General features: G+C 42.8%; 2 protein-coding genes across 4 annotated transcripts; both read right to left on the reverse strand.

Moving 5' to 3' along the window:
- Window positions 1–4,903: 4,903 nt before the first annotated feature.
- Window positions 4,904–10,247, reverse strand: EMC4 (ER membrane protein complex subunit 4). Its single transcript, XM_080636533.1, has 5 exons — window positions 9,916–10,247; window positions 9,726–9,825; window positions 9,424–9,577; window positions 8,439–8,599; window positions 4,904–8,325 (listed from the first exon to the last, which is right to left on the reverse strand). The coding sequence occupies exons 1-5, from the start codon at window positions 9,993–9,995 to the stop codon at window positions 8,290–8,292; spliced, it is 531 nt and encodes a 176-aa protein (XP_080492659.1). The 5' UTR covers window positions 9,996–10,247; the 3' UTR covers window positions 4,904–8,289.
- A 3,359-nt stretch (window positions 10,248–13,606) lies between these two features.
- Window positions 13,607–25,552, reverse strand: RIOK2 (RIO kinase 2). Of its 3 annotated transcripts, none has more exons than XM_080636529.1 (10): window positions 25,401–25,552; window positions 24,519–24,657; window positions 23,803–23,919; window positions 22,129–22,304; window positions 20,810–20,898; window positions 17,133–17,324; window positions 16,621–16,713; window positions 15,149–15,682; window positions 14,658–14,754; window positions 13,607–14,153 (listed from the first exon to the last, which is right to left on the reverse strand). In XM_080636529.1, the coding sequence occupies exons 1-10, from the start codon at window positions 25,464–25,466 to the stop codon at window positions 13,992–13,994; spliced, it is 1,665 nt and encodes a 554-aa protein (XP_080492655.1). In that variant the 5' UTR covers window positions 25,467–25,552; the 3' UTR covers window positions 13,607–13,991. The 3 variants fall into 3 exon arrangements, with proteins under 3 accessions (XP_080492655.1, XP_080492656.1, XP_080492657.1); XM_080636530.1 differs by lacking the exon at window positions 25,401–25,552 and adding an exon at window positions 25,119–25,386; XM_080636531.1 differs by lacking the exons at window positions 24,519–24,657; window positions 25,401–25,552 and having other exon boundaries at window positions 22,129–22,329; window positions 23,803–23,898.
- Between the last annotated feature and the right edge of the window lie 1,868 nt (window positions 25,553–27,420).

Genomic DNA, 27,420 nt, shown 5'->3' on the forward strand with positions numbered 1-27,420 from the left:
AGTTGTTAATGAATCCAGCTCACAGCAGCTTGATTTGAAATAAATGGAAGAGCAGTTGTGTCACTTAACTCTGGTAGTGATTTGTTTTTAATACTCATCACTTAAACTAGAGGTCATCTGGTATTATATCTCTGGCTCTTGTCTCAACTTTGCTCTCTCCTCCACCTTAAAAATCAACTTATATTGAGGAAAAGCAAGAGAGAGTGAAAAAGACAAGGTAATGGTGTGTTTTTCAGGTTGCTAAATGTGTGGCAACTGAGAGACATGAACGTTTAGTCAAGATTCATAGAATCATAGAATAGTTTGGGTTGGAAGGGACCTTCAAAGATCATCTAGTCCAATCTGCCTGCAATGAGCACGACAGCTTCAACTGTATCAAGCTGCCCAGATCCGGCCACATCCAGCCTGGCCTTGAATGTCTTCAGAGATGGTGCATCCACCACCTTTCTATGTCCTTACTGGGTTTTGGGTTCAGATCTTGAGCTGCTTCTGAAGAATGTCATATATTTATGGCACTGTAAAGCAACTAATGAATCGTATCAGATGTGTTTCTAACACCCGAGAAACACTCCAGGTATCGCTTGCAAGATGAAGTAAACCAACAGAAACAAGGGCCAGCTTTTGCACAGAAGAAACTGACACATGAGCAGTCCATGTGCCATTTGTTTCCTCAAATCAGTGATGATAAACATTAAGTACTTTGGAAAAAAAAACCCAATTATTTGAAAGATTCATAAATTACAACAGCAAATACTAGAAGTCCTTTTTCTTCTAATAATACAGTGTACATAAGCTGAATGAATCAATACAAAACAGTTCCCCATATAGTCAAAAAGCAAGCTATGATACTGAGAATATCCTCCACTATATAGGTGCTTTTGGAAATCTACAAAAATGGAACAGATTTCTGTCACTATTACCCAGGCTAAGGTAGAACATGTTTATGTATATAATAACATAAGCATGGATGGCATTCTTCAGACATGAGACAAGACAATTTGGCTGGAGACAAAAGACACAGAGAACAATATTGGCTTGTTAAATAAAAGGAGGAAATGTGCTAAAGCTTTATCCAGCAGGTCTGTACCACTTTTCCCTTCAATTAGAACCTCCTGGGTCTTGAATTTACACAAAGAAAAGCAGGAACACTGCTGTATTTCTTCTTTGAGAGGTAACTGAATTTTAGTCACAACCATCTTTTTACAATGCCTGTTACTGCCTCTTGCCATTACTTACAGTGGTTTGGGTGTTCTCTTACTTTGTTGGGTTTTTTTTCTTAGTATCATGAATCAAGCTCATTTTACCATGACAAATTGCTGTATTCTGGTAGTTCAAGAGTATTATTTTACTCCAAGGCTGCCTGCAATATTACTGCCTTGCACTGCTTACGCTGATGTCAAAATAGGGAGTATTTCCTCAGAGAGACAGCTTGGTTTACACAGGAGATTGTGATTGTCCTCTCCGAAAGGGGTTTAGTAAACTTTGTACTAATGCTTATTAGTATCGACCCTATACTGACTTGCCAAAGCAGGAGTTGGATTTTCAGCTGCTTTGGTTTGCCTAAGTCTTAAAAGATACATTTAGGATTTGACTTGATATCCCTTAGATCAGCTGCACAGTAAATCTCCAGAGAGGCTTAAATGCTTCTCAGACTTGTACTTAATGCCTGGAAATAACTTAGGGGAGTGCTAGAAAAGCCACTTGTAAAAAGGCACCCTGAGTACTTGCCCCTGAGACAGGTAGGGGTTGAAAATGCAGTTCATGAATGGCAGGCTGGGAAACTGGGTATTAATTTGGAAGCATAACAAATTAATCTGGAGACTTCTAACCAGTTACTTATCCAGTTACTAATTAAAACTAAGTTAATGCAGCAGGTAACTGCATTGGAGTTACAATGTTGATGGTGGCAGTAATGAGATACATTAAAGAGTTTGGCTCTGCCTGTGCTGGCCAGAATCTTCAGCCACCCTATCCTTTGCCCAGCTCTGGAGAATGAAACACGGGAATCCCTTTTGGTGTTGGGTCTTTGTTCAGGGTCAAGAGGTAGAGGGGTGGAGTACTCAAGCAGTGTAAGGATGTGAAGGCTTCTAGCAAGCCACTTTATCCTTAAAATCGTGTGTGGTGCTTTGTCCACTTGCAGGCACATTTCAAGGCATAACACAGCTGACAGCAGTTCTTCAAACTGGCTGTTGGGAACTGCTAAAGACTTTTCTAGGAACTTGCTTTCAGGCACATTGAGAGATGAAGCCATCTCTTTATTAAAATAGCAGAAAATAAATGGCTGGTGTTTTTCTGATGACTCTGGTTTTCTGCAATCTCATGTGCCAGGCAACTGCATTATCAGCAACCTCCTCGCAGGAGGAGAGAGATCTGCAGCAGGAGAGTGCGTGGGGTGTCAGACTGCAGTCTGGCTGATGATTCATCTGTTGCCTTTTCACTTCTATGGCCTGTTCTGCTAAAGTGTAAGATGTGCTGCGTGGTCTCAGACCCTACAGAAACATCTCATCACAAGTCTATGTCAAGTATAGGGTCAGGACAGCAAGACAAGTAAAACATAAGTCCTTGTGAAGCTCAGAGCTCAGCTTATCCTGTAGGTACCTTTTTTCAGGTGATGTTATGACTGCTGGCAGTAGGAGGAAAACATTCTGATTTTTCCACACATTCTAGGCCTTAGTAACATTATTTTCTTTCTGCTCTGTCTTGGAGACCTCTGTCACCCATCTGTGATGGAAGTCCGAGTGTTGAGGACAGTCTAAGCCTATGTCAAACTCTCAGTGTGGAGTCGTCATCTGTTTGACTATAGTTAACATGATGTAAGCAGGTTGCAAGCTTACCTTAGGTAAAGGATGTAAGACTGAAAACAAAAATGTTCCTAAGGCCAGCATGAGACCATATCAACATGACATTTCCTTGCACTTATGCTTCTCAGAGCTGTTTTGGCATTTTCTAAAATAACCGTACCATCATAATACTTTTGGACCTGAAGATTTGTGCATCACCCATTGCATGAAAGGATAGTGCTAGTGATCTATGCTACTCAGTATGCAAATAACAGTTCTAAAGCAGAACATTAAATAGCTTAATTCAGGTAACTGCAGCTTTGTATCTGAAACTGCATAGTCTTTGTGTGGCTCTCATGCATGAAGACCTTTTGTACTTTTTACAAAGTGGTATTCTGGGCCTCCTGTAATACTAAATGTGTCACAAACATGCAGCTAGAGAAGTCCTTTGTCCAATGCTTTCCCCATTTACAACCTTCCTTTTCAATGACATGGTTGTGTAACAGGCTTTTTCTGTGGCTGCCTGGTTCAGAAACTAAAGAAACTGATAGTATTTTGTCTGAACAGAGTTGATATATATACCAGACAAGAACCTATTAGGCATGTGCAAGTATTCATTAATTGCATTAATCTTCTCCTTGGGATTATCTGATGCAGGCACAGAGGACAGAGGCATCCTGGGATGGGCTGTATTCAGCAATTAACAAGTTACTGTCCTGGTGCTTGTGAGAAAATAATTCCCAAATAAAGAGCAGCTGTCTCTAGTTGGCCCACTCCCTGAGAAAGACAGATGCTATTCAGTAGAGATAAAAGTGCTCTTCCCTTTATGTGCTGTCAGAATACCTCTCTTCTCGTGTTTCCCCAGTGCACAGCTCCACACATCAGCTACACAGCTCTGACCATGTGCTTTGGAGTGAGACCATCCAGCCATGACCCAGCAGCTGGAGGAGACATAGGTAGATGACCCAGCAGCCAACATGTTGGGAAGTGCAGCCCAGCCTACCCTGGGTGCAGACAGTCTCACTGTAAGCTGGTAACCTGCTGAAAACTGCTGACACAAATGGTGCAACAATCGAGGCAAATGGAAGGATTTATAAAGCAGTTCAGTTGACAATGGCTGACACTTCCAGAGCTGACTCCCAGGCTGTACAGAGGCAGGGAAAATTACCTTGTGTGGGGTTCTTTTGTTGGTAGAACCTGGTAGGAAATAGTAATATCCTTGACTTTTAAACACTACCCTTACAGTGTGGCCCTCCAGTTTATATGTGGCTTTTTCTCACTGTGGTGGAGTATCAAGGGCTTGATCCAGTTGCTCGCTGGTGGTTGCTAGTCTCTTGCAGCTGCTTTGAGGGGGGCAGGTCTCCATATGTCCTTTGTCATACTTGTAGACAATATTCCAGCCCCTCAGGCCCCTTCTCAATACAGACAAGTGCAGAAAGAAACAAGCCCCTCTATTTCTTAAAAGTTTTTGGTAACTCCACCAACTTGAATACAGCACACAGTCACTGCTGCTGCTCTGCCGTCACAGTCGGAAAACCTTCATGCGGTTTTCTGCTTCTGTCAACCAGTGCAAGGGGTGACAAACAAATGAAGAGCTCCTATGCAATGGCCACTGATTAAGACTTCCCAACTGAAGGGCCTAGGCTTTACAGCAGGACTGTTCTTTGTTTACATGCAGTGCTTTGCTTTAGGTTTTAGCCCTGTCTTTTGGATGTATCCCCATCCTGGAGAGTCATCTTAGTTGATGAGAAGTTCTCCATGTCCCACAGGGTGCACTTGCAGCCCAGAAGCCCCCTGTATGATGTGCTGCATCCCCGGAGTGTGCGCAGCAGGTCAAGGGAGGGGATGTGCCCCAGTACTGTGCTCTGGGAAGACTCCCCTGCAGTCCTGTGTCCAGCTCTGGGGCAACAACACAAAAGGGATGTGAAGCTGTTGGAGTGAGTCCAGAGGAGGCCACAGAGATGCTGCGAGGGCTGGAGCAGCTCTGCTCTGGAGACAGGCTGAGAGAGCTGGTCTTGCTCACTACACAGAGAAGTTACATAGCTGTTTTGCCAGCTTGCCCCATTTCTGTCCCAATCAACTAATTTCCAGTTACTTTTATTCATTTTTACCAATGCAGCTTCAACTTCATACTCACTTTCAGTTTTCTACAGCCATAATGTTTAAGAACCTTGAGCATAAAACCATGTCAGGTTTTGAAGCAGTCAGATCATGTGTTGCCTCTCTCCCATATATCCCCCATTGCACAAGCACAAAGTGGTTTTAAGTTCAGTTTTAGCAATGCAATTAAGTTTGAAAATGTTCCTTTATCACACATGCAGGAATAAAATTTCTCTCCACTTAAAGCCTCTGTTCTGAAGGTGTTCCTTTTATTGCCAGCAATTGCCACTGCACTGGCAAATGCCAGGTATTTAGTATTCAATCTACTTACAGATCAGATGGCTTAATGCAAGCTTATTGACTGGTGCCTGAAAATGGAGAGCAATGCTTTCAAATACTGGTACTCAACAGTTTCTCATGATTGGAAGTAATGTGTGACTCATTCACAGAACTTAACAATTTTGGGAAAAAATGAAAATATCAGTATCTGGGAAAAAAAATCACATGCTGAAATTTAAAATTCAGAGAGGCCAAAATGTACTGTTTAACCAGCCTAATGACCCTGAGGGGAGGTTGCAGGTCAGGCTTGGGGTAGACCCAGGGTTACGCTTGGTGGTAAAAAGTGTCAGGGGTCACATACCCCCTTCAGCTTGTGCTGCCATCATGTCCCTGGGTGCCACGGCCACCAATGACCTTGACCGTGGTGAGTACAGGGGTACTGGCCTCGAAGTAATGGGGGGAGCTGGGGGCTATCCCTGGGGCTATGGTTAGCGGCGCTGGGGCGTGAGACAGGGGACGCGGTGGGCTCTCTTAACACGTCTCTCAGCGCCGCCTTGGCCACCACCGCTGCTCTGGTGGCCGCTGAGGCTCGTTCTGGTGAGTCACAGCCCTATCACAGGCACGGTTCGGCAGCGGCGGGAGAGGCAGAAGGGGATGGGGCGTGGCCACGGGGTGCTCAGGTGATTGGCTTGTCTGAGAGGCGGCGTGGTCCTGGCTGCTTGAGGGAGGGGTCATGGCGGAAGAGGGTGCGTAGTGCCGCATAGTAGGGGAGCTGAGCGGAGAGCAGCGGAGGAGCGGTCGGAGGCAACGGATTGTGGCAAGGAGCAGCCATTTGAAGAGGGTCCGAGTCCTTTGGCTGAAGGTTAGGTAGCGGCAGTGTCCCGGGGCTGGCCGGCTTGGAATGGCCCCCGGGGCCAGAGCAACTGGGAGAAGGGGGACCAGGCAGGAAGGGTCCACCCGCCCCATCGCAGCTCCAGCTTGGGACAAGGGTGCCCTGTGCCGGCGCCCCAGCCTACGAGTGCCACTGGGAGGCGGTGGGGTGTTCTGGAAAGCAAGCACTGCAAGGGCAGTAGGGTGTACTGGGTGGCAGTGGAATATACTGGAATGGGGATCTGGATCATACTGGAAGTCCTGAGGAGAGCGCTAAGCCATACTAGGATTCACTGGACCCTACTGGAAAGCAGGGGTCTAGACCGCCCTGGGAATCATGACGAGGCTCTGAGCCATACTTGGGGGCATGGGGGGGGGGGGCGGCAACGGCTGTGTACTGGCACTTACTGGTGGTTGTTGAAGGGGAACATACGCCACATACAGGTGGCACAAATGGGCAAAAAGTAGGGGGGAAACCAGGGGAAATAAGGGAAAAAAACTTAGGGTAAAATGGGGAAATAGAGCAGAAACAGGCACAAGCCAAGGGAAAACATGAGATGGGGAAACTTCAGGGGAAACTGGGAAAATGAGGAAAAATATGCAGACATGGGTCAGGAACAGGGAGAAGGAGGAGAAAGGGTGGAAGTGCAGCAAAGCCAGGAAAATGGTAAAAGCAGGGAGAAAGGTAGGGAAATTATGGAAAACAGAAGTGGAAAAATGGAGGAAATTGGGGAAAGAGGAAGGAAACAGCACAAATGAAGAAAAACGGGTCAAAACCAGGGGGGGAAGGCAAAAAAGAGGCAATATGGGGCAAACCCAGACAGTTACGGTGGTTGGGGCAGGAAGAGCGGGAATAAGCCAAAATGGGGCATACAAGAGCACAGAAAAATGGGGGGAAAACCATGGAAAAGTGAGATAACACCAAGAATAAATAGGAGGAAACAGGGTGAAAATGGGCAAACAGGACAAAAAGAGCAAAACTGGGAAAAACCCATTGAAAACTGAGGCAAAACAGGCACAAAAATGGGGGGAAAAAGCAAAAATTGGTTAGTTGGGGAAATCTGGGGGTGGTTGTGGCGCAGCGACAGCAGCTATGGGATACTTGGGGGGAATCTGGAGCTATTATGGGATACCTGGAGAGGTGTGGGATAGTTTGGTGGCAGCTGGGAGAATTGCAGGGCAGTTACGGACAGTGGAAGATAGTTGGGGGGCAGCCATGGTTCAAGCTCTTGGAGTAGGTCAGACATGGAATTCTTGGAGGTGCTGACAGAGGGGCTGGGGCTTCTCTGACTGTGGTAAAAGGGAAGCGTCAGGGGTCACATCCACAGGGTCTCCCCAAGGCCCTGAGCACACCAGTATGGCCTCATAGGTCCCAGTACTGCATATGCACCACCCTGACTTACTCTCCACCATCCCAATATGGGCTCAGCGCTCCCAGTGTGATGCCAGTGTGAGCCACAAGTCCTCAAGCATGATCCCAGTACAGGATCAGTGTTCTAATATGAGCTCAAGTGTTCTCAGTACAATGCCAGTCTGGGAGTATGATTCCAGTATACTACCAGTGCTCCCAATATGATGCTAGCCTAAGTCACAGGTCTTCAAGCATGATCCCAGTATGGGCCCAGTACTTCCAGTACAGCAGCAATGCTCCCAGTATAATGCCAGTTTTGGTCACAGCTCTTCATCTAGGAGCCCAGTATGGCCCCAACACTCCCACTTTGGGCCCAGTGCTCTGAGTATGATGCCAGTATGAGCTACAATTAAATTAAGATCCTAATATGAGCCCAAACATTCCCAGCATGGACGAAGTGTTCCCAGTACAGTGCCAGCATGGGCTGCAGCTTTCCAAGTACGATCCCAGTATGGACCCAAACACTCCCAGTGTGCTCCTGGCATTCCCAGTATGTGCCCTAATATGGGCCCTGAAGCTCTGAGTGCAGCTCCAGTGCACTCCCAGTGTGACCCCCAAGGCTCCCAGTGCTCCCAGTATGGGCCCCAAGGCTCTGAGTTCAGCTCCAGCATACTCTCGGTGTGGATCCCAAGCCCCCCAGTACATGCCCCAAAGCTCACAGGGCACTCCAAGCACAGGCTTTAGTGCTCTTCCAGTGCACTCCCAGTGCTCCCAGCAGACAGCAAAAACAGTTTTTGCTCTGACCCATCCCAGTGCCTCTTTGGGCTGCACCCCTAAACCTTCATAATTCCCCCCAAAAACAATATTACCAGCCTGCCATCACCTTTATTGGTGGGTGTGTGCATTGGGTCACAGGATGAGGCCCCCACCAGTGAACTCCATCCGCTGCAGAGGGAAGAGAGAGAAAGTGGGTAAGTGTGGGAACCCCAGTATCCAGGCCAAGGGGAACCCTGCCATCAGGCAAAATGGGGTGGGGAGACCTTGACATCTGGGCATACCTGTGGGGGGGCAACAAAGGCCAGCCAGTCGGAGGGGCGGGTGGGCAGCAAACCCATGGCTTGGCACTTGTAGAGAGCCAGTGCCAGCCCCAGTCCATTGCCCACCAGGAACACCATACCCTGCAGTGCCCGCCGGCTTGAGCTCTCCAGTGCCTTCAGTGCTGCAGGGGTGACAGGGAGAGATGGGGAGGATGGAGGACCTGTCCCCACTGGGGACCAGGGGTAATGACAGGTGGGGAGTTACAAGGGAGGGGGGGGGCACTGGGTGGATTGCATAGAGGTGGCTGCTGGAGCACACACAGGAGTGACCAACATGTGGGCAACCGTCTTAGGGAAAACTGTAGGGGAAAGCGTGGTAAAGTGACACTGGGGTGACTGCTGGGGGATGCATAGGATGGGGGCAACTATTCTGGGACATGTGGAGAAACTGATGAGGGGTGATATCATAGGAATGACTGCTGGGGGATCCGTAGGGGTAAGTGACACAGGGCCAACTGTTGCAGTGGGACAGGTTTGGGTTAAAAGAGACCTTAAAGCTCATCCAGTTCCAACCCCTGCCACAGGCAAGGACACCTTCCACTACTCCAAGTTGCTCCAAGCCCTGTGCAACCTGACCTTGAACACTGCCAGGGATGGGGCAGCCACAGCTTCTCTGGGCAACCTGTGCCAGGGCCTCACCACCCTCACAGGGAAGAACTTCTGCCTAACATATAATCTAAATCTCTTCTCTGTCACTTCAAAGCCATTCCCCCTTGTCCTGTAATGCCATGCCCTTGTAAAAAGCCCTGTCCAGGTTTCAATGTCCCACATATGTGGGGCAGGGGCTGTTGCAGGAACAATTGTTGCGGGATATGTGGGGATGACTTTTGCAGGGGAAAATTTAGGGCAGTGGACCACAGCAGGTAAGTAGGGCAAGTGTGGTGTGGCAGGAGCTGGCTGTGTGGGGACACCCGGGGAGCTGTCACTCACACGGGGCTGTACTCACTGGCAGAGAGGGACATGAGGGCCTGCAGTGGGCGCCAGCCCATCATACAAACCATCATGGCAGGAAAAATGGAGATGGTGTTGCCGGCCATATACATGATGAATAGGTTCATGGGGATCTGCTTTAGCGGTGCCAGTGCCACATCCCAGCAGCGCTGCAGGGAAAGAGAGAGCACAGACGTCCATGATGCGGGCGGGACAGCTCTCATACAGCACCTGGGCATGTGGGACGGGGACTACTCCGCCTCGGGACACCCAGACGTCCGGCGGGTGTCCGTCCTTCCCTCCTCCCCCCCCGCCTACCTTCTCCATGAGGATTTTGTCGCTCTCGTGGACGCCTCCCTCCCCTAGCTGCCGCTCGGCGAACCCCAGCGGCCCACGGCCCTCTGCGGCTCCGCGGGGCCTGCATGGGGATAGAAAGGAGCAGATGAGGACAGGGAGACCCCTGAACCTCACCAAATCCGTGTCGTTCCCCCCCCGGTCCAGGCCTCACCGCCCGCCCGGCGCCGCTGCCAGTTCCAACGACCACTTAAAGCGCCGTCCCCGCACTGCAGCCGACGCCGCCGCCGCCATCTTGAGAGTGACCGACCGGGAACGAGGGGGTGTCACGTGAGGAGTCACGTGAGGAAACCGAGCCCTGGCGCCCGGCGCCACCCGCAGGGCTCCGTGGCCCGTAGCAGCGTCGTAGCCCCGCGGTGGCACCGCTCGTTGCACGGCAGCTTCCTTGTGCACAGCGACTCGTCCCCGAACACGATCCTTGCAACCGGGGGGCAAGGACGCGGGGTCCACGGCTTCGTTTTTAACCCTTTCCTGTCTGTCGGCTAACACGCCACGTCAAAATTCTCTTTTATGTCTGCTTTTATCCACTGCTCTTTTTTTTTTATTATTTCTTGCATTCTTTAGAGCTCTCGGGTTTTGCATTTTCTATCTTAGTCTTCGTTTATTTGGTTCCCTCAGCCTATTTTTTCATTCACACATTCCTCTCTTACCATTTGGATTTTGCAGATTTTGTTGCTATGTCTGCTTTTATCAAGCTCTGTATTTAACTTGTGTCCTGTCGGTGATGGTTTTTTTTTCCTCCTGGTTTAACATGGGTGTTATTTTTTTGTGTATGTGTGTCTACTTTATGTAGTTTCCTGTCTCTATTTTTTGATCTTTTCCTTTCTAAATCCCCATCACTTTAAAAATTTGCTGTGTTTCTGTTTATTTAATTTTCTGACCTTATTTTTATATTTTTTCCTTTATTTTCATAGTCCCCATTAATGTTTTCTGTGTTTCCTTTTATCCAGTCCACTGTCTGTATTTTTAAACTTTTTTTCTTGTATGTCCTTTACCTTTGGTTTTCCAGTTTTCTTTGTGTTTTATTGCACTGACTTCTTACTCAATTTCTTTTCCTTTACTTTCTTAATCCTTTTTTTGAACACCATTTCTATGTCTACTTTTATCCTGTTCACTGTTTCTATTTGTTTCTTGTCTTTCCTTGGTGCTGTTGCTTTTTAAATTGTCTTCCAGTGTCTGCTTTTATCAAGCTCTCATCCCTATTTTTTACTTCTTTTTTGTCTGTTGTGTACTATGCTGTTTTTTTAATTTGCTTTTTTGGTCTCTGCATTAGTTCACTGTCCATATTTTTAGTTTTTTCCTTTATCAACCTAATTATATTGCTTTCATTTAGAAAGATCCGTACTTTTATTCACTCCTGTTTCTATTTTGAATCATTTCCTGTCTGTCATGGAATGCATAGCTTTTTAAATTTTGTTTCTTTGTCTGATTTTATCTAGTTATTATGGCAATATAAGGGTGAATTATTTTTAGCCTGATGGGCCCATGACACCTCAGGCCATCAAGACAGAGATGGAACATATAGATGGGCTTGTGATCGAGGGATGGACTTGACCATGGACACTATTGCCCAGGTTATTAATGAATGTGAAATGTGCATTTAAGCTCAAGTCTGATAAAAAAAAAAAAAAACAACAAACCCACACCTCCATTCCTTTACTTGTAGAAAAACATCTTATGCTCAGGAAGCAGCATATTAAATTGCATCTGTGTAAACATAACCGTTAAGGTTTTGATACTTTGAAGCTTTACAGAAACCCCAATTAAAAAGTAGACTGAACAAACTACTAGAAGAAGAAAGAAAAGCGGTACCAAATTTCCAAGTTTTTGCCACAAGATGGATGTTACAAAGAATGTAATTAAGTACTTAAGAAAAAGATCTGAATCAATCTTTAAAACCCAACCAGCACCTACTTAGATAGGTGATGTGGAGTTAAAATAGTATTATGGTTTATGATATGCATTCGAATACAAGTCACCTAGCTACCCTGGATTTGGAGGAGGCTGAGGTTCTTAATGACTTCTTTGCCTCAGTCTTCACTGGCAAATGCTCTGACCACACCACTCAAGTCTTGGAAGGCAGATGCAGGAATGGTGAGAATGAAGACCTTAGGCCCACTGTAGGAGAGGATCAGGTTTGAGATCATCATAGGAATCTGAATGTGCACAAGTCTGTAAGACCTGATGAAATCCATCCGCGGGTCCTGAAGGAGCTGGCGGATGAAGTTTCTAAGCCCCACTGTCCATCATATTTGAAAAATCATGGAGTCAGGTGAAGTTCTTGATGACTGGAAAAAGGGAAATATAACCCCCATTTTCAAGAAGGGGAAAAATGGAAGACTTGGGAAACTACAGACCAGTCAGTCTCACCTCTGTGCCTGGCAAAACCTTGGGGCATATTCTTCTGGAAAGCATGCTAGGGCACAGGAAAAACAAGGTAGTTGGTGACAGCCAACATAATTTCATTAAGGGGAAAACCTGTCTGACCAATTTGGTGGCTGCCTATGGTGGGACTACAGAACTGATGGACAAGGGCAAAGCAGTTGATGTCACCTACCTGGACTTGTGCAAAATGTTTGATGCTGACCCACATGATATCCTTGTCTCTAAACTGCAGAGACGTAAATTTGATGGATGGACCACTCAGTGGGTAACGAATTGGCTGGATGGCCACATGCAGAGTTGTGGTTAAGGGCTCAATGTCCAACTGGAGACTGGTAACAAGCAAGTCCAGAGGAGGTCCACAAGGATGGTAAGGTGGCTGGGGCACCTCCCATTCAATGACAGGCTGAGAAAGTTGGGGCTGTTCAGCCTGGAGAAGAGAAGGCTGCGTGGAGACCTCATAGCAGCCTTCCAGTATCTGAAAGGGACCTACAAGGAGGGTGGAGAAGGACTCTTCATGAGGGATTGTAGTGATAGAACAACTGGCAATGAGTTTCAGCTTAAACAGGGGAAGTTCAGGTGAGATCTAAGGAAGAAGTTCTTTGCTGTGAAGGTGGTGAGGCCCTAGAGTGGGTTGCTCAAAGAGGTAAATGCTCCATCCCTGGTAGTGTTCAAGGCCAAGTTGGACAGAGCCTTGGGCAACATGGTCTTGTGTGAGGTGTCCCTGACCATGGCAGGAGGGTTGGAACTAGATGACCTTAAAGTCCTTCCCAACCCTAACCATTCTATGATTCTATAATTAATTACTTCTATGTCTTAATATCTTGACTGTAGCAGACATTTGAATTAAACAAAGCAATTGAAATGTTAGGGAAGTCAGGTAGTTATCTTTGGTATTCAGAGTCTTTAAATACTAGGGCAAGAAATACTTCTATGAGGAAGAACTTGTGCAATTACATGCTGCAAAGACTCCAAGGTTCAGTACATCTCGGGTTTGCTTTTACAGACAGTTTGCTTATCCACAAGCTGTCCACATAGCAGAATTAGTTGAATACTGGGCTGAATTTCTGCAGTTCATTGATGCACTAGATTCCTGAACAATCTCCCCACTTCTGCCAAACAGACACTGCCCTTAACTCCAAAATCTTTCATAGGGTCCACCTCCCTGGATTGCTTTTTTTTGCTGTGTGCTAACTAGCTGTAAAGGCAGATGTCTGGGTTCATTCCTACTGCTTCTTTGCTACACACACTGACATACAGAGGAAGAAAGTGTTTGATCAGGATCACAGAATCATGGAATTGTCAGGGCTGGAAAGGACCTTAACATCATCTTGTTCCAACCCACCTGGAGGGAGGGTTGTGAGGTAGGGATGCCTCACACTAGACCATGTCATCCAAGGCCCCATCCAATCTAGCCTTGAACACTTCCAGGGATGGGGCAGCCACAACTTCCTTGGGCAACCTGTGCCAGTGATGTTGGTGATGTGCTGAGGCAAACTGTTCCAGTTTCTGCCAAATGGACAAAGATGCCCTTGCAGCCCAGGACTTTCAAATTCTAAAACACAGTACAACTGATTTATAAAAAAAAAAAATATATATATTGTTGGAAATTGCTGTAGTTAAATGATCTTGGCAGTAACTACTGATACAATTTAAATTACAGTCAACAGTTTCAACCAGAATCACAAACCAAAATCCCCCAATCAAAATCACAGTAACCACAATAAGGTTTATTAGCTTCCAGAAAAACATTTGGTTATGTATATAGAAGGATTATTGGTTATTAGCAGAATTCTTTCAACTGTAGACACCATGAATTTTCTCATGTTCTATGGGGGCTTTAATGAATTATTCCCAGAAACAAGCTGCATCCAAACTTGACTTAATGTTTTGCATATTTTCTCGACGTTGCTTGGTATAAATATTTGCCTCTCCTTTTTGCAACCGTTGCCTCAGAACAGACTTTTGCTGTTTGGTCAGTTGACGTTTTATCTTCTGTTTCACTAGTTCCTACAAATAAACAATTAAGTATCAGAACTTTCTGAAGATCATTTAGGACTAAAGGCATGACACAATGATAGTGAATTTTCAGTATCAACAGGTGAAAAAGGCCAAATTAAATCTTGAGTCAAGCATCCACTTTTAAATTAAATAGTATTAATCATGGCTAGCAAAAGAAGTGAATTAACTGGTTATATGTTAGTACATTAACATACATTAACCTCTTATTGGGTAAATGAGAGTTGTTAATGCTGATATAGAGCTTTGGTAAAACACTAAAGACCAATACATAAAGGAAAGATCTGGAAATCATTCCCCATAAACAATTACAGAAGTATCAGTCCTATTTTTCTGTGGGCATGGAAATGCAAACCAGAGAGGTACATGGTAACAGTCTTCTTTAAAGATAATTAATGCTGGAGAACATTTTTACACACAGGTACTAACAGCTATGTTCATTTTAATATGGTCTGAGAGTAAACTAGATGGTAACATAACAACAACAGTACTTACTGCTGGTATGGTTGAGCAGCTCCCAGCACTTCTTACTGATGTGATACTTTTAGTCCTTGTTCTGTGCTCAGCAATGTAAGCGATACTCTCTTCATTTCTAAAAAACATAAATAAATTATTTATTCCACTAGCAAGACAAATGTCCTTTGTCTTTATGAGCACAATTTAAGTCTTAACTTTTTGAGATATAATCTGAGAACTCCCAATAGAATATGCAAGTACTACAAAACAATTACATTTTAAATATTAAGACTAGTTCTTCAAAACAGGCATTATATGAAAGGAAAAATTTGTATCAATCAACAGGTTACCAATCATGAGATCAATAGGAAAGATACTCACTGCAATTTTTTCTAAATAAACTGAATTATTAGTCTTCAGTTTAAACAAGGGTAGCCAAAGAGTAGTCCTTTCTGAGCTACTTGAAAGATTTACATTTACTAGAGAGAGAGGAGGAACCACACCCCTAGATAGTAAATATGAATCTTTACCTGTAATGCCCGAATTTCTCGTTTAAAGTTGATAAGTCAACCAGATCAGGGCATTTGTCTTCATCTTCCTTATCATTAGAGCACCTTCTTTCACCTGTCTTACTTTTTACTTCAGCAGCATTTTCGGTTTCGCTTTTTCCCTTAAAAAAAGCAACTGCAGAACTCTCTGCACTTTCATCGGACTTCCAAAGCATAGTTTGCTCTTCAGCTTTTTCTAAGGCTGAACTTAACTTTGACATATCCAGCCTTTGTGTATCTGCCCTACTTTCAGTTGTGTCAGCCTCTTCATTGTTATACAAGTGGTCAGAGGTTCCGCTTCCAGAGAAATCACTCACTTCAGACATGAAGTCTGCATTATTTTCTTTATCTTTGCTGAAGAAGTTGAGCTTATTTTCAGCATCTTCTACAAGTTCTGATGCCTCTGTTGTATTATCATCCTCATCAGAACTTCGTGAGTAAAGCAGTTCACCATCCTCCTGTATTTCTTTTGTATAACCACTGGCAGCAATCTCTCTATCAAGGGAACACTCTCTCCTGTGAAAGAAGTATATTTTCTTTTAATAAGCTGATTCATCAAGCTACCAATATGCTACCTTTTGGATTAAAATTACTAATCAAGCTAGACTGTAATTACACATACTAGCAACAAAGAGGGTGTACGCTGCTGAAATATACAAAACACCAGATGATAGTGCTAAGCTTTGCTTAGGTGAAGTATTAACGGAATTTGACCTGAGAGAAACAAACAAAAAATTACTCCATCTTCAAAACCAGCATTTATTTGTTTATTTATTTATAGGAAATTATTTTATGTTAGCAGGAATACAATCTGGCTTTAGGTTCAGATTATGTTTAAGTAAACAGAAGAATAAAGGACACACAGAGACTGATTCAAGTGTGGTACCACATTGAAAAAGTGCTCAGAAGGAAATAAAACCCTTTTAATTCCAACAGGTTCAGTCTTAAAGTAAGTTGAAAATTATTTTTCAAAAGGGACAAAAGACATTAGGATGAAACTTTGGCATAATAATGTTTGACAAGGCAATCACTATTTACTAGCATTTTAAAAATAAATCTAAAATTGAAACACAAGTTAACCCTCCAAATACTGGAACTGTCAAATAGCTTTGAGAAATGGGAGAAACTGATTCTGCATCACTGGTAACATTTCCCAGATCCTTTACCATTTGGATCAAGCTTTTGGATTGATCTTTCTTCCTTAGGTGCAAGAGGAAAGACAAAGGAGGCAGTAGCCGATTTTAAAGCATGCCCTGGCTTTCTGGAAACCACTTACAGTAACTCTGGTTGGAGAAAAACATAATAGGAATAACAAAAATATAATTTAAAAATGCACAGTTGGGCATATTTTGATTTTTTTTCTTTAATTTCTTCTACAGGTATCCCACTGATGCCCATTTTTCTCATAAAACCAATACAAATAGGAAAACTCAAATTCATTTGGAAGTTTATACCTGACATCTTTGAATTCTGGGAAGACCTCACTCTCATAGTTGAAGCGTTTCTTAAAGAACTCCTTAATACAGTTCACATCTCTGTCAAAATACCTGAAAAGAAAAAAAATACAGAACTGTACAAGCACATAATCAAGGTAATGAAGTCTACTGCAATGACAAACTTTTACCGTATACTTCTCACCTTTTACTGCGTTCGTTTGAAAATTATTTCTGCTAGTGATCCCAAGACAAAAGGATAGTGAAAAAAACTGCATGCAGTTTATTTCTTAGCATTTCTTAACTGAAAAACATCATTCTATCTGAGAAGAAGTGAATTACATATTTATCCTAAAGAGACATTTCTACTCATTCATAAATCAAACTACGTTTGGAATGTTATTCATGCTGCAGGACAACAATGGTAGAAAAAGCATCACAGACAGGTGTATGGAAACAAATCATGGTTGACTATTTACTGTCACGAGCACTTGTCAGATTTACTTGGAAAACAGCTTTAAATTTGAACCTACCATTCAGCATTTGTATGTGATGTTGATATCATCTGAGGGAAATCGATCATAGTGACATGGTCATCATTATCCAATATGAGATTAAATTCATTGAAATCGCCGTGAATCAAACCATGATTGGCAAGTTTTACAATCAGATCCATTAAGTCACTGTAGACAGAGGCAGGATCTTCCATGTGGTGCACCTGGCACCTGAAAAGTTAAATAAAATACTGTGAACCTTGAAAACTTAATTTTAAAATATAGACAAAATATATGAAATACATCTGACAGAATTCCAGGGTAACTCAAGTTAAAAGGGTCCCTAGTCTAAGAAGCTCCTCAAAAGCTGAGCCACTTGTGAGATCAGACCAGATTGCTCAGCGCTTTGTCTAGTTGCGACTTGAAAAATTCCAGGAATGGAGACTGTGCAATCTCCCAAAGCACCCTGTGGCACTGCCTCACTCTCTGCAAGGGGAGAAAATGTCTATCCAGACTAAATCTCATTTCAGCTTATGCTCATTGTCTTCCCTCTCAGACACTACTGTTATGATGCATTATTTAAATAATGGATCCATAAATGTTTATGTCTCCTGTTTCAGTACTATATTATGGTCTCAGTAGAAAATAGGTATTGTATTGAAATTCAAAACCTCCACAACATTTTCTGTTGCAAAAATATATTTTTTAGACAAAATTATGGGAAAAAATTAAAAAAGCTGGCAGTATGGTCGAACATATACTTGAGAAAGCACAGTACCTTCAGTGTAACATGTCTTTGGAAACAAACCAAATAAAATGGCAGTTATCTTGTTGTACCACAAACTGTCAGCATTTACAGTTATCATGAAATATTTTGATCTAAATGCAGCACTACAGTATAAGAATTGATCGTTTGTACAGTACAAAGCATGAACAATGGAAATCTAGCAGCTCTTTAAGAGGCTTCTGTTGAACCCTTTCATATTTGTACCAAAATTAGTGACTCTTCGCACAGGCACAGGTCTGTATTATAACCTATCCCACCTGCTCTTTGAATTTGGAAGTCATGTTAACTGATACCTTGCAAGATAGGAATCTCAGGTCCCAGTGACCAGGGTTAAGGGCTGAAGCAAGGAAGATCTACCCTTGGAGTTCACAAAATACTTATGCAAATGGGACAGACAAGTCCATGGACCCTGATGGGATGTACACCTGAACTTTAAGGAAGCTGGCAGGTGGCACTGCAAGGCCGTTCTTCATAATCGTTGATCAATTATGGCAACTGGGAGAAGCATCTGAAGACTGGGGAAAGGCAAATGACACTGATGTTTAAGAAGGGCAAGAAAAAGGACTCAGCAAACTACAGGGTGGTCAGCCTCACCTTGGACCTTGGAAAGGTGAAGGAACTGCTAACATTGGAAACCACTGTCAGGCATATTAAGGACAAGAAAATCATCCACAATAGTCAGCCACATGAATTTCTGTGATGAAGTGACTGGCTTGCTAGATGGCATGGACAGCAGTGAATTTTATCTACCTGGACTTTAGTAAGGCCTTTACAGTGCCTCACATATGATCCTCATAAAAAAGCTGCTGATGTACACTCTAGATACACAGTGAGGTAGATTGAAAACTGACAGCCTGAGCACAAAGTCTGCTTGGAGACCAGTGACTCACAGTGCGGCCCCAGCAGTTGAAAGTGGTTTTAGTCCCCATATAACATCTTCATTAATGAGCTGGGTGATTGGGCAGAGTTTGCAGACATCACCAAACTGGGTTTGGCTGATATGCCAGAGGATTGTACTGCCATCCAGAGGGACCCAACAGCCTCAAAAAATGGGCCAGCATGAACCTCATAAAGTTTAATGATCAGTGCAAAGTCCTGCACAACCTCATGCACCAGTACACACTATGTATCATTCAGCTGGAAAGCAGTTTGGCAGAAAAGGACCTGGGGGTCCTTACTGGACACCACGTTGAATATGAATCAGCAATGTGCCCTTGCTGCAGAGGTGGCTGATGGTATCCTTGACTGCATTAACCAAAACTACTGCCAGCAAGTCAAGGGAGGTAATGCTTCCCCTTTATTCACTGGTGAGGGCACACCTGGAGCACTGCATCACTGCACATACAATATTGGAGAGACCAACTAAAAGCCACAAGAATGATTAAGGGACTGGAGAATCTCTCCTGTGTGAAAAGGCTGAGAGCTGGGACTGTTCAGCCTGGAAAAGAGAAGCCTCAGGGGGATCTAATCAATGTATATAAATACCTGAAGGGAGGGTGTAAAGAGGACAAAGCCAAGTTTTTTTCAGTGATGCCCAGTGACAAGAGCAATGGGCACACACTGAAACACAAGAGAACCTGTACGAACATAGGAAACACTTTTTTCACTGTGGGTGTCACTGAGCACCAGCACAGGATGCCCAAAGAAGTTGTGGCGTCTCCCTCCTTAATGATACGCAAGAGTCATCTGGGCATGGTCCTTGACAAGCAGCTCTGCATGGCTCTGCTCAAGCAGCGAGGTTGGACTACATGACCTCCGGAGGTCCCTTCTAACCTCAAACACTCTCTGGTTCTGTGAGATGTAAAATAAAGAGGTAGGCTAGGAAAAACAGATCAATTTGCCAGAACTTTGAATAAGGTTGTACTTGTCAAAGACAGCATAACAACTGTTTACCAAGGTCACCAACTCTGCACTAGTTTTTCAACACAGGCAATGGACAATGGAAAAACTGGCAACCGGCTGTAATCCTTCCAACTTTTTGGAGATTATTTTATCTTGGTATATTTGAAATAATTCTCATCCAATCCTTATCTCCAAGTTAGAACCACGAAACAGGAAAAGCATGGTAAACTTCCATTGCAGATGTCAACATGGAACTTGAAGTGCTCTATGTATATGATGGATGTGGCATTATTAAAAAAAATGAAGGTGCGGAGAAAATATAATGAAGTCTCTTCCATGTTACTCTTCAACTGTTATACTTTGGGATTAATTTCCTTTTGATTAAACTGCCGGCTTTAGATCTTGATTAGTATAAAAGAGCATGGATTTGTTAGTTCTAGAATTACACTTTAAGCCTCTGGATAAGTACCTAACTTATTCTACATTATACCAACTATATGGGCGTTTTGCATTCTGGTTTGCAAACAGAACAAACCATCCCTTTACTCTCAAACGTCAAAGATATTTAACTTTCCTAGATGTTGAACTAGCAAACTCAAGCAAAGTAATCTTTTTTTGAGGAGCAGAACCAGATTATGCATAAACAGAGCAGAAGTTCTAAACCAGTAAGTTATAACCTTACCTGAACTACCAGAGCAAGGATCACAAACTGGAGCTCAGAACTTGAAGGATATTATATTCAATATTGTACATATCCAATAACATACAGAATATGTGATTTCTGTGTAGGAAACAGCAGGAATACTAACCTGTGTCACGCTACTCTTTTACTGTATTCTTTAAAAAATTAGTAAATTTCACTAGTTTCTTTGGACTAAGAAAAAAACAATTTTTCTTAATAAAAAGATAAGAGAAGAAAGACTACAAGTTAAGTAGAACAGTAGTAAGTGTGGGTTAGAGAACATTAGTTTGCATGGTAAAGTCAGAATTCACTTAAATGACAATGAAAAACCCTAACCCTGTTACTTTATTGAACCTAACACTGTTAGGGTTTAATAAGACATAGAATTCAAGCTTCAGTACTTACAAAGGATAGCCATCAATAAGTTCCATAACAACTGCATGCCTGTTGTAGTCTATGGGTTTTGGAACAGGAAAATTTCTGTCATGTAAAGCCTGGAAAGAGACAATACATTGAAAAATTAAAATTAAATAGTTAAGAAAACATTATGTATATTGACAACTTCCACCTCAGGTAAATGTTACTGTGGAGGCAGCATACATTACTCAAATGCTAACTGGATACATCGTGACACACTTAAGAAGGGAGACTGTGTAACAGCCATTCCAGCTTTTGCTGAAAAAAAAAAAAATCCTAAGTTTAGACACTAAGTGTGCTTATTAAGAGAAACAAGAAAATATATCTATATCTGTTGAATAGGACAAAAGGAGGACAGAAAAGTAGATTTTTATAAATAATCATGTTTTTCATTGTTAACTTTCAATCACTGTAGAACATCTGTATTTTTCTAAAGCAGGTAAAAAAAAAAAAAAAAATCAGAGTAGCAACATATGCTTGGAAATGCAATCTTTTCCCACAGTATAGCACAAAGCATGCCTTTTCAGATCAGAACACCTGTCTAGATTGAAAGATTTTCCACAACAGCACAGGAACACCTGTAAATATGGGAAATTAGGGGGGAAAAAAAAAAAAAAGACAGCTGAACAAAAACCTCCCAATAATTCTGCCAAATAATTGTAAATTTCCTTACTTTTTAAGGTGTTTTTGCAAGCTTATGCAATAAATTTTGAAAGGAAAACAGCACAACTGGTGATACATAAATTGTCTATCCCTAAGTAACAATTGTTGAAACTTTTTCATGACACCTGCTTCTGTTCCAAGGACTGTAGTGGTAGGACAAGGGTTAATGGGTTCAAACTTAAACAGGAGAAGTTTAGATTAGATATAAGGAAGAAATTCTTTACTGTGAGGGGTGGTGAGGCACTGGAATCAGTTGCCCAAGGAAGCTGTGAATGCTCCATCCCTGGTGGTGCTCAAGGCCAGGCTGGACAGAAGCTTGGACAACATGGTTTAGTGTGGGGTGTCCCTGCTCATGGCAAGGGGAGTTGGAACTAGATGATCTTAAGGTCCTTTCCACCCCTAACTATTCTATGATTTCCATAACAAAGCTTCATTTTGTCACTGGAAAGTATAAAAGACATACAGCACTGAAATTCTGAGACATACACTTTAAGTCCATTGGCAACAACAAAAAAAAAAAGTGTAAATCTTACAAGCACTGCAAATATAAACTGATAAAAAGACAGTTAGAAAAGTATCTTCCAGTCTATTACATCACTGTTGATATTGTGTGAGTGGTCACCTACCTTCATGTGGTCACCTACCTTCATATAGGCAAACTCCTTCACTGCTGCTAGCCGGGATAAATACAGCCACGACATTTTATGTCTGTGCTTATGGTAATCACGTTTATTTTTCAGACTGCGAAAGGAAGTTCTTCCAAGCCTGTGTAATTTCAATGCAAACTGTTGTTCCTCTTCATTTGCAACAATATAAATATCTGCAAGGCACATAATGGCAGAGATCTAAGAAATAAATGATATCCGACAGGCTAGTATATGATTAAAAAACTGCAGCGATAGCTTGCTACATCACTTCTTACAATTACTATTTCTGGCATGGCGAGTTCTACTACAGTTAGTAAAGACAGCTACATGGTACCCTAATAGTAGAAATATCGATGTGATCTGAAACATCTTATATAGCAATAGATGTTACCGTTCCTATACTCATGTTAACATCCCCAAGCTATCTGCACAGCAAATAAATATAAGCAATCCTTGAGAGAAATCTAGGGTAGATACTGATGTTCTTAATCACACTGTGGAAGAGCCACCTTTTTTCTGCTGAGTTGACAAACAACCCAAGGAACCAGCCTCTGAATTTAAACATGGTTAACAAATACCCTATGTTTTATTTCTACCATTTGTCCCAAATAATCACCTTCTCATTCTTCAATTACGCAAGTAATGTGCTTTATCAAACAAACATCAACATGAACATCAGACGAACCAATAAAATATTGCAATAGCTTTAAGATAGTAAAGTAAAATAGATTTAAGTGGGATGAAAAGGATTAATTGTCTTTTTGCTAAAATGGTCCAAAACTCTTCACAAACCATGAGACTATCGTGGTTTAAACCCAGCCAGCAACTAAGCACCAGGCAGCACATTGCTCACCCTCTCTTTCCCCTCCCCAGGCAGGATGGGGAGGAGAATCAAAAGAATTTAAAACCAACAGTTGAGATAAAAACAGCTTAATAATTGAAATCCAGTAAAATACAATACTAATACTACTAGTAGTAATAATAAGGGAAATAACAAGGAGAGATATATAAAACTAAAAGCAGAAAAAAACCAAAACAAAAACAAACCCCAATGAACACAAGTGATGCCCAATACAATTGCTTTGCATCCACTGACCCAAGCAGTGATCGCTCCCTTCCAGGTAACCCCCCGATTTCTATACCAAGCATGACATGCTCTGGTATGGAACACTCTTTTGGCTAGTTTGGGTCAGGTGTCCTGTCTCTGCTCCCTCCCAGCTTCTTGTGCCCCTTCTCACTGGCAGAGCATGAGAGGCTGAAAAGTCCTTGATCAAGGTAAAAGCTACTGAGCAACAAGTAAGTCACTGGTGTGTTATCAGCATTGTTCTCAGACTAAAGCAAAAACACGTCACTGTACCAGCTACTAGAAGAAAAATAATTCTATCCCAGCCAATCCAGGACAGAGACAAACAGCATCTGCATGCGAAGTACCTTTACGGGATGAACTAAGAATCAGACAAAATGGCCGAAGTAGAACAACACTCTTGTGAAGAAATACTCAAATGCAGCCAGAAGCCTCACACAGCACTTCAACTAGTGAACCACAAATCTTGGTGTTTGACAGATTAACTGACGTGACTCTCCAGAGTAAAACTTGCCTAGTTTCTAGCAAAATATATGCAACATTACAGGTGTGTTTACTTAGAAATTTTTATTTTTTTTTTTAATTACCTGATTCTTTGCCAACACCCATCTGGTTTCCAACAGAATTTATGACTTGTCGAGAAGACAGAGTTTTCAAAGCAAGGTAATCATATCCTGCATTAGTTAGTCGATAACCCTGGACAGCTTGGTAAGAATAAAATACAACATATTTAATTTCTCATTATGTATACATTACAATTAAAGTAAGTCTTAATTTAGTCTTCTTTTAGCTTACAGTGCACTACACCCAAGTAATATTTCATCCATAGGCTAAGATCAGTCCACTCTGGCAGAATGGTAAAAACGTTTAAGTTCCTGCAGGTTTATGAAAATTGAAAAAAGACAACATGCCATCAGTCCCTCTCTAATAGAGGTAGTATTTTAAATAGCCTGGGAAAATCCAAGGAGCATTTTGGAAGATATGCATATAAGAGAAACAGCAGGGATCTGGGTTGATTACTGTGCACATCTGAACATTGTCTTAACTGATGATTCTTCTATTTTTCATGACTTTGCAAAAAATAAAGTTAACGGTTCATTTTTTTCTGTCACCCTTACAGGCGTAAGCAGCTCAGCAGAGAGCTACAACATTTGGTGCTGCACAAATTAATTTTTCCAGGGTAGGTCCAGAAGGTAAGGCTGGCAAGTGCTCTGGATGTTCACATGTGGTACTTCTGCAATTACCACTGTGTGACGCTGGGGACAGAACAAGAGAGGGAACCCAACAGAAAATTCAAACTCACTTTTAGTTCGTTCATAAGCTAGAAGTTTGTGTTTCACCAACTCTCTCAAAATTTTATTGCAGCCACCATGTTTAAGGCTGGCAATGGAAGCAATTAAGCTAGCAGGAACTATTTCATGGTTTTTCATGCCCATTTCCACCTAAAAGAACAAATAAAAATAAATTTGTTAGATCCTGTTTCAACAATGGAGTAACAACAGATCCCACTTGAGACTAAAATAATTCTTCACTGATAAATTGTTACTTTTTTAATCGCCTGACCAAACCTTTAATATGCACTACTGCCCCTTGATATCCTTTGAATAATTCAGCCTTGAATTTCTACAGTATTGGACAGAAGATGAATAGCTTATTAGATTTCAGTCTCAGGAGTTCTAAATTTCTGAAATGAGACTCTTTTCCTGTACTTACAATCATGGCTCAGTTTGCCTTTCCACTAATACTTCTGCTGTCAGTACAGTCTGGCAGGCCAACTGGCGCAGCCAGCACTTACCACGCAACTAGACAAGGCAGCATGCCGCTCACTGGTAAACTTTTGCTCGCTCCTCATTAGACAAGGGGCAAAAGCACTCTGCATGCGTGGAGAAACTGGTGACAATACCTTATACCGCCTGGGCAGCCCCAGTGCTAATAATCCCTTCACGGTGGTCAGAAAAAGGAAAGACCAGCACGACCTCACCGGGAAACGCCAGACCGGACCCTCTGCAAAGCAGCGAGAACCATTCCCCTGCGGCCTTTCTTCCGCTGCCGTCCGCGTCTTCCATGAGCGCACGAAGCCCGCTCAACCCTGCTTAACTAACCAGCCATGCGGAACTCCGTGAACAGGCTGGGCCAGGCCTCATCTCCTCCCCGCCTCCTCGGCCAGGCCTTCCCACCGACTCACCGCTGTCAGCACTCTGAAGTGCTCCCTGGAAAGGTACCGGAGCATCACCACGTTCAGCTTCCCCATGACCGCTGCAGTCGGCACACATTAGCAGCACGAGCAGCCCCCTCACACCAAAAACGTTAAGCCAGTCGCCTCAGCAGTGAGGAAACTGCCGCATCACCCAAGCGCATGCGCAGAGTGTTCGACACGGCGCAGGAAGCACCGCCCAAGCGGAGGGGGAATGTGTGTGTGGGTCTTGGCAGTTGTGTTTGTTGTCGGTGGGAGAGCGGGTCAAGGGGAAGCGGAGGGGGGTGGTGAAGGGACTGGAGTAGACATGTGATGAGGAACAGATAGAGAAGTTGGTTTTGTTTAGATTGGAGAAGAGAAGGCTTAGGGGGGACCTTATCGCTTTTTATAACTACCTGAGAGGAGGATAGTCAGGATGTGGCTGGTCTCTTCACTCAAGGAAAAAGCAATAGAACAAGAGATAATGGCCTCGAGCTGTGCCAGGGGAGGTTTAGACTGGGTATTAGAAAAAATTTCTTCACCAAGAGTGTTCAGGCATTGAAACAGGCTGCCTAGGGAACTGGTGATGGGACCGTCCCCTGAGGTGTTCAAAATCTGCATATGATTTTGAACAGCCATTAGTGACATGGTTAGTGGCCTTGGCAGTGGGGGGGAAATAAGTTGGACTTGATGGTTGTAAGGGCCTTTTCCAACCTCTATGATTCTATGATGTGTTGGCTAGATAATGTGTGTCAGTAATGCAGCTGACTTTAATGTGTCAGGTTTTTTGTTTTAGGGTGGGGGTTTTTGGTGTGGTGATTTTTTGTTTTGGCTTTTTGTTGTTGTTGTTGGTTGGTTTTTTGTTTGTTTTTGGAGGAGGGACTCTGTGGTTTTGTTTGAGGTGGTTTTTTTAAAATTAATACTATTTTAATTTCATCCATGTTCTCACAGTGATATATTCTAATTTGCTGTCTGGATTCTCTTCTGCAAGGTTTGCTGGGAAGCCTTAGAAGATGTGATGGTTCTGTAACATCCTTATGCTACAAACACCAGGAGCATGTGACTCTAAGATGAGTTTCCAAATGAGGTATCTTAAGGCAAAAAATGAAGACATTACCCACTGTACAATTACTTAACTAAGAGACTGGCTGTTAGTTAAGAGACTGAATATACCTCTGTAATAATACTACTTCTTTCCAGAAGAAGCATGGTAAATAAATGTCACAATTTGGTTTACTTTGCATAGAGTAACTCAGAAGTGTACAGACATCTGCAGATAGGTATACCTGCAAAAGTAATGAACTTGTATTTGGGGCTGTTCACAAAATCATTTAAAAATGTATTGGCTGAATTTTCAAGGTTGAAAGCACCACACTGCTGAGGTACTTTAAGGAAAAAAAACAACAAAACCAACAAAACAAACCCAAACCCACAGAACTCCCTTTTAAAAATACACACAGTATTTAATAGTGGAACATCATGAGTGGAATGCTGAAAATATTCCACAACTTTATTGTCATAATACTTGACAATTCTTTGGCATTCTTACTTTAAGTGAGAGATAGGAGAGACTTGCCCAATAATCTTCAAATTAGTGCAGTTCTGATGGAAACATTCCTGAAAATGGTTGCATTTTTTATTAATATCACTTGTTCTGCCAGACAGGAAAGTCATATGAATAAACAGATTCCGGAGTCAGGTTTGCACTGTGAATTAGTAACTGACTATCTTTCTAAATTCAGAGAAGTGGTATTCTTTACTGCTTAGCTGAAGAGGAGAGGATGTTACAGACTGTGTCTAGGTAATTTCTGCCTTTCCCCCTCTCCTCCCACCTTTTTACTTGAAAGAGAAATTAAAAATTTTATCCAAACAGTTGTTCCCAAGTTAGTTATTATTCACCTATTGAATATATAAGCTTGAGTAGAAAATGCAAATGTACCTTAAATATACCTCTGTACCCTCTTGGTGGGGACCTTTCCAAGGAATGATGGGATAGTTAATTCTCTGCAGCATGGATTCTACAAGCAAACAT

The sequence above is a fragment of the Psittacula echo genome (assembly GCF_963264785.1).
Source record: "Psittacula echo genome assembly, chromosome: Z".
Taxonomy (NCBI): Eukaryota; Metazoa; Chordata; class Aves; order Psittaciformes; family Psittacidae; genus Psittacula; species Psittacula echo.